At 36.3% G+C, this 7,877-nt stretch overlaps 1 protein-coding gene across 1 annotated transcript; it reads right to left on the reverse strand.

The window, feature by feature from the left end:
* Window positions 1–307: 307 nt before the first annotated feature.
* Window positions 308–1,851, reverse strand: LOC107036056 (putative beta-carotene-binding protein). Its single transcript, XM_015253777.2, has 3 exons — window positions 1,700–1,851; window positions 1,194–1,559; window positions 308–752 (listed from the first exon to the last, which is right to left on the reverse strand). The coding sequence occupies exons 1-3, from the start codon at window positions 1,764–1,766 to the stop codon at window positions 445–447; spliced, it is 741 nt and encodes a 246-aa protein (XP_015109263.1). The 5' UTR covers window positions 1,767–1,851; the 3' UTR covers window positions 308–444.
* Window positions 1,852–7,877: the final 6,026 nt, after the last annotated feature.

Consider the following 7,877-nt stretch of genomic DNA (forward strand, 5'->3'; position numbering starts at 1 on the left):
GAGAGAAAAGAAATAATATTTTTCATTTTATCGTAGCCCAGTTCTCGGAAGTCGGGCTCGGCGTGAGCGCGTAGTGGGGGCAGGGAAATAGAGTCGAATTCTCCGAAATCGCTTCCCCTATCCCGCAAAACAGTCGACTCTAACCAGAGTCCACTGTATTACATAGGAAAATTTTTCAGCAGTAAAAATTGTCACGATTCGTGGGAATCGCGCAGTTATGATGATGAATATCGTGGAGTTGAGAGTAATAATGATTCAACTGTTTTTTTACGTTTAGAAATGTTTTTATAAATGAAAAGAATCAATGTAAAAATGAGAAAAACTCGCTTTACTATTCTCTATTCTATACAATATGTACAATAGAATTTTCGTGTAATTTACGTTGAAAATTCGGTTTTAAAATGAACAATTGCCACAACCGTGCACAAACCACAATAAACAAATCTATTCGCGGTCCGGGAATAGTTCTTCGAATGTGAAGTTCTTGCAGATTTTATTGGCAAGCTCTAGAATTTTAGCTGAAATTGACTTCTCCAAACTTGGTTGAATTCCACTGATGATTTCTTGACGATTTGAGTTGAGCACAGCGTTAATTGCTTCTCCGAATGTCACATCAGGGCCTCCAGTAGGTACAAATTTGGAGACGTAGTCTTTGATATCGAGTTTTAGAGACATTGTATTGAAGTACATGCGTCGGCCCTTCTTTGTGTTCACTATTTGGTATTTTAGAACTGCCTGACCGGAGACGCCACCTAAGGAACATAAATTTTATTAAAAATGAGCACCATTGTTAGCCAAATAAATCATCAGAATGAATTTATGTCTGGCGTAAATTCAGTAGCGAAGCGGTAAACCGAGTTAAATCAATTTTGGCAAAATGTCAATAAATGTTTTTTCTGGCGGAAAATTTGAAAAATAATCTGACAATTTGCCAAGAAATGATGTGAAGATTATTTCCAAATTGCAAGTGCTACGAAAAAGTCTCGATATTTCTCGACGATACTAGCTTTAGAGATATTTGGACAATTGTTTCTGACGGATGTTTCACGGATTTTAAAAATAAACATGACTAAAATGAAGACGTTTAGAGATGAATATCAAAAATCATTTTTTCAGGAGACAAAATCCCTACCGAAATATTTTACCAACTACCAAGAAAGAATCATTGAATAGAACATAGAAAAATTGATTACTTGTTTCAATCTCGACGGGTCCCTTAGCATTAATCGGTACAACAATTTTCGCTGCGACATCATAATCTCCCTGAAGCCTTAGTTTCTCAAAATGCACCTGCAGATCAATCTGCTGCTTATCGAGATCAACATTGAGGTTGTCCAGAACGAAATTCGGAATGCCATAGAGCTTGACATTACGAGCATAAGCCTTGATGTCAGGAGAATCTACTAATGGTAATCCTTCTGGCAAGAAGAATGGCTCCACTGATGGCACATCCAACTCTGGCATTCCCTCAGCTATTTTTCCTCGCAGTGATTCTACGCTGTTCCTTACGCATTCATTCAAATTTGAATTTTTGCGGCCGCAAACCGTAATGTAAGAAGCTAAAAATGAATTGAAAATTCGGAAAAACTAATGAACAGAACGTAAAATCACAACGGAGATAAGAAGAGAAAAGGATGAAATTATTAAAAAAATGAAAAAAATTATCGAAAACTCTCGAAACATTGTTAAAAATACTTACGAACTTCTCCTAGAGTCCATCCACTCAATAAAATAACATTCGCACACAATAAAATAATTTTCTCCATTGTCTCTCTAAAAAATGAATGAGTTATGTTATTGGTGCAGGAGTTTAAAGAGAAACTGAGAACGGCCAGTCTCAGTCTCGCCTATATACCATCGAACACAGTAATTTCATCGACATCATCACCGATTGAATCATTTATCAGTGTATTTCAGGGCCAAGGCCTGGAATCTACCTATGGGTGCATGCGCAGATTTCTCCCACTACTCGAACCCACCCCACTATCGCCTGCATACTCCATTAATTCATTAACACGCCAATAGGCGGAACTAACAGGTTTATTATTTCTTGTTCACTCGCTACATTACATCCCCATTCTTCATTTCTTCATTTATCATTCATTATTCAGCAGTTCTACCAGTTCTAGGTATAAAATACTTCATTAAAAGTGTTCAAGGTTGTGTGAAGTTTTTTCATCAAGAAGTATAGTTCAACAAGAAAAATGAGTGTTGACCCATCGCTAACTGAATATTTAGCGGAGTTAGTGGAGAGTTCGCCGGGAGCCGTCAAGCAGGGCAGACGTGTCTGTTCCGGTTCAGTGTATTCGACCATAACCTTTGCAATTCTTTCCTATTCGCCTTGCTTTTTCTCCTTTCTTTATTTCAATAGCGAAGCGGTAAACCGGGTTTACTCGATTGTGACTTTTGGCCAATTTTTGATAAATATCTTGCAATCTAAGAAAGATAGCAAAATTTTTTAATGACCTTTTTTATAACCCTCAATTGGCGTTACAAAAAAGGTCGTAACAAAAATCTTCCTATCTCTTTTAGATTCCGAGATATTCGTCAAAAACTGACCAATAGTCAAAATCGACTTAAGGTACTTCCGCAGTAAGTATACTTGGTGAAAATTTCGAAATGGTATAAAGCCGCAATATTTGGATCATATGTTGTTGACCACATTAAAAAGATATTCCCAAAATTTCAAGTCCCTGGTCCACCCCATTTTTGAGATATGCATCGCCAAACATTCAATATTTGTTTTTTCCATTTTTGACGATGTATATCTCGAAAATGGGGTGGATAAGGTACTTGAAATTTTGGAAATAGTTTTTGAATGTGCTCACCAACATATGATCCAAATATTGCGTCTTTATACCATTTCGAAATTTTCACCAAGTATACTTACTGCGGAAGTTCCTTAACCCGGTTTACCGCTTCACTACTGATTTTAATTTTCATTTCCTATCCTTTCCCACTTTACAACAAGCAGGCGTTCGAGCCTATCCGACAGAAGGCGTCACCGAAGGCACCGTTACTTTTTGTGTTATATTAGTCTATTTCTTTCTTTATCTACCAATTCCATTAGTAGTAAGTTTTCGAATGGATTCGTAACAATTCCTTGTCCTTGTGACAGGAATATAACAGTAACCACAGGCTACAGAGTGTCTACAGGAAGATATTCAACCTTGTAATGAAATAGATTTACACAAGAGATTAAATATCTCCGAAAATGCTCGGCTGCTTGAAGCCATCCGAAATATCCAAAATACCGTCAATATTATAAGAGCGACAATCATACCAAATTTCAACTTGCTAACTTCGTTTTTTCTCAAAATATGGTGCGTACAAGAATGAAAAAATTTTAAAAACGAAACAACGACAGTATCTCGAAATTTTTGTACAAACGGTTTTGTACAAGTTTATAAAGAATATATAAAAAATATAAAATATAAACATATATTTTATATATTTTTTGTATATGAATTGGGCCAAAATTTAAGATATTTTTTAATATATTTTTCAAAATATAAATTTTTCTGTGTAGGTTGTTCCTACTGTTACTATAAAAAATGAGAGGTCCAAATAGTGGTGATTCCAGAGTTTATCTAGAGGATCATTGAGAAGTAGCTATTTTTCAATGGTGTACGTGATGAAATGATCGTTTACGCGATTCGTTTAGTTATATTATTATCCATCGAAGAAAAATGGATCATATCAGAAGTAAAATTTAGAATTTTTTGCAATAGTGAACAGAAATTTTTTTCAATTGATGAAATTAGTCACTCAACTCGTTTTACGGGTTATAGATATCATAGTTCATACAAAAAATTTGAATTTTTATGCAGTTTATTAACGTTAATAACAAATTCAATGTTGAGCACTCAATCAACCATCCGGGAGCGATATGTTACAGCAGGGCAGTCACACTAAGCTGCCCACGTGCGAGAGAGACGGTGCACATCGCCTCAGCCGGGTTCCGCTGAGAGTGAGTGAGAAACATGGCAACTTCCCTGTTGCGAGGTCACAGTTTACTTAAGGATAATCGGGCGAGGAGGAAATGTAGGAGGTGAGGCGGAGGGGTTTCTATTGTTTTCCTGCAGAAAACCAATCGCTGAACAAAAAAATTTTTCCCATTCGGATTCAAAATTCAGGCAGTATTAGGGAGTATCTCCGGTTAAACATTATTTTTGGAGCTAATCAAATTTATTTATATCTGTTCCACGCATTGAATGGTTTTCAGATTGTTTTTTTTAAATAAATGAAAAAATATTAATCCATGCGAAAAAGTGGCAACATCGTCGGTAGTGTTTTTCTTTTTCACCAGGCGCTGGTACCACTGGCTCGAGGGAGCTCCAATCACAACGCTTCATCGCTCTCTCTCAAGAGACGTTTAAATTGACCGCGCTACCCCCACCCGATCGGTACTTGAGACGTTGCTGCTCATTTGGGCTGCGTGCGCAGAAATTTCATTTTTCAGTACTTTTTTCGCTATTATTAATAAACAATGCTCCTAGGCGACAATCTTTTTCACTCAAAAAATCATTGATCACATGTTCTAAATGTGTCTAAAGTTTCATGACTTTGGCTGCTTTTTTTCCTTGAGTTTTGCAGTTTTTTTTGTAATTTCCATAAGATCACGGGTTAAATGACCACTTTTTCAAAAATTCATAATAAATTAACCATGTTCCCCAGCAGTCTGAAACTTTGCACACGCTTTTTCTATCATTTAAAGAATACGTAAAAAATGAAACAGAAAAATGGCTGCTTTTTTTCTAACCCTCCGGGCTCGCCCGATTATCCTTAAGGCCTCCAAAAAGTGTACTTTTTACGAAAAAAAATATACTTGAATATATTTTATTCTCGAATCGAGAATAATACACTTGGGTAAACCTGAATTGTTGAACACAATTCAGGTTTTTGCCCGTGTTCTATCAACAATGTTGAGCGGGGTAATTGACGTTATAGTCGTATTAATTTTATGTTGACCCCAAGATTTTATCTACATCAATCTTTTATCCGGTACGGCTGCTAACGACGAATTATCCGAAAACAACAGAATAAAAAGTCTAAGGAACGGAATTGCAGCAATCAACCACAATTCATTCCGACTCACTATATAATTGATAAATAAAATGTTCATAAAATAATTTACAAAAACTGCAGTCTATGTCAATAGCTATTGCACTTGATAATAACTTGATAATATTAAATGGATATTTTGGTTAAAAATGAGAAATCAGAACAGGAGGATAACTCTGAATAGAAGGATTTTCAAAAAAATCTTCATGAAATAAAAAATTCAATAGAGACAGGATCAAAGTTCTTGCGCGGATCAGCAGATACAGATTGATACGAGACAATGAGTTGGAAAACTCCGCGCCAAGAAGTTGAATCCTGTCTCTATTGAATTTTTTATTTCATTGAGATTTTTTTGGAAATCCTTCTATTCAGAGTTATTTTCCCCACAATCATCTGATACCACACTCCATGATCCATTGGACATTTCTTGACTTAGCTATGATTTTTATTTCGTTATTTTTTGCAAAATTTCTATGAGAATTGTGGTTCGCAGAAAAAAGTGCTTCGCCTTTCCAGAAACGACCCCACAAAACTTTTTCTTGGCGCAGTTTTTTTGCAAAAACATTTGTTTTTGGTTTTTTGGGAGATTTCAGTCATTTTTCCAAAACGAGCACATGATCATTTTCGTATGAATCGAATTTATTTCTTTCCGCGGAACAGAAACTATTTTCAATCACTTCTGCTCTAAGAAAAAAAAGGTATTTCTTTACTACATTTATTCATAATTTATACTTCGATTCGATTTGAGAATTTCATGGGAAAATCAAATGTTCAAATTACCCGCGTGAACTAACATCAGAAATAAACTCGCCCACATGTTATTCACGGACTAAGTTGAGAATCTAAATTAATCGAGGATAGGGGAAAAATTTCCATGCAATATACAGCGCTACGTGACCTTGTTCATCAATTTTTCATTAATTTTCATAATAAGTCGATGATAAGTCTAAAAAATGTAAATCAGTAGATTTCAAGAAGGAGAGAGAAAGAGTAATACGCTCTTAAAATCTCCCTTCTCCGCACGTGAGGTTGGAGTGCACTGTTACCAACTTCGAAAACTAAATCTCACACTTAGTGCTCAGAGATAATGTGAAATGCGAGAATGTGTAATTTCCTTAATATCCCGAGTGGAAATTCTGTTCGTTTTGATCAGAAACTGATCAAGTCCGATCCGAAATTCTGATCAGGCGTGTTACGCCTCTGCCTTAGGTTTTTCCACTAGGGTTTCTCCGCCTTCCATCATTAGGTATTAATTAAATTTAATTTTTGGAGAGAAAAAATTAGTAACTTCCTAGCCGGGAATCGAACCCGGGACCTCCCAATGTCGCGTCGGGTGCTCTTACCATCTGAGCTACCAGAACACTTACGAATTTCACTCTCAAATTGACTCATACCCGAGTGGAAATTCTGTTCAGGTCTTGATCAGAAACTGATCAAGTCCACTCCGAAATTCTGATCAGGCGTGTTACGCTTCTGCCTTAGGTTTTTCCACTAGGGATTGAGTCGAAAAAGAAAATAGTGACATCAATGGAAAGCTCGTGGCCGATTTATGTGATGTAACTAAGGCTATTTTTTTCGTAGGTTAGCACGTTTTCATTTTATTCAATAAATGTATTTCGGTGGTAGTGGAGTGGGTAGTTGCTTCGTGCATAGATACCCGGTAGCAAGCGGCGAGTTTCAAAACTTTTCTTGGCCGATACGCTATCGCGTATCTCGATAATACAATTGTTCAATCGTAGGCGAATCACCCCAACAACATCAGCAGACATTAGTGATGTAGGGAATAGGTATACTATGACATCTAGATATATATCTATAAATACGAAATAGAAATTTTTTCATTTCTATTCTAGTCTCCATTAATGTGTTGCCTTCGTTAGTTTCTTCTTCTGTGCAGAATAATGTCTTGCGTAAATGTAGATTCGACTTCCCATTAAAATTCCTAATAATTAACGCTAGAGAACGGAATATTATCTTGCTCTGCGCAAGGAAAACGACGGGATATACCTGGTGAAGTGCTCATACGAACCTCCGGCTAATTACTTGCGATCTCAGGTTTTCCGCAGTTTCCTTTTTTTCCGTGCGGTTAGACATTTTTTATCAAAGGAAACGCCCAAAAAAGCTGCGAAAGTTTTCAATAAAACCGGAGAAAACCCGATAGAATTCAACAAAAAAAACTAATAGAATTTTAAATTGAAGTTCAGTGGAAATGCAATACAATTTTTTACCAAACTCACTCGGTTTTTTAATGAAATTTTTTTCGTGCAAGAATACTCAGGATTCTTCGCCGAACATCCAATATTCGCTTTGAAACAGGTTTTCCCAGTCACAAAATAGAGATGACAAGAACCTTTTTTTTATACACAATAAAAACAATTGGAAAACTTCTGGTGATCCGCAGATATAGGGGGAAGTATTCCAATAAAAAGTTGCCTTGACGTACAAGGGTGACCCTTGTGCGTCAGGGCAACTCTCATATGGTTATTTACGCAGGAAAAAAACCATCAATGAATTCGGAAACAATGAGCCATCAACGTTTCCAATTTTTAGCAGGCTCATCTCGAAGTTTTCCCCGAGATTTTCCAGTATAATTTCCATGTATTTATTCACATTTGCACTCAGCGCTAATAGAGATGAATAAAAAATTGTTGAATGACAATTATCAGGTAAACTCGATACATTCATCTCGGATGATTGGGAAAAGAACCAAGTGATGACAAATGGTCAGTATCAATTGATCGATATTTTCCTGTTGCGGGTTCATATTGCGCTGATTTATGTATTCAAATTACATGCTGATGCTAGAGCAATAG

This window comes from Diachasma alloeum, unplaced genomic scaffold (genome assembly GCF_001412515.2).
Source record: "Diachasma alloeum isolate Michigan unplaced genomic scaffold, Dall2.0 Dall_scaffold_00203, whole genome shotgun sequence".
NCBI classification, from domain to species: domain Eukaryota; kingdom Metazoa; phylum Arthropoda; class Insecta; order Hymenoptera; family Braconidae; genus Diachasma; species Diachasma alloeum.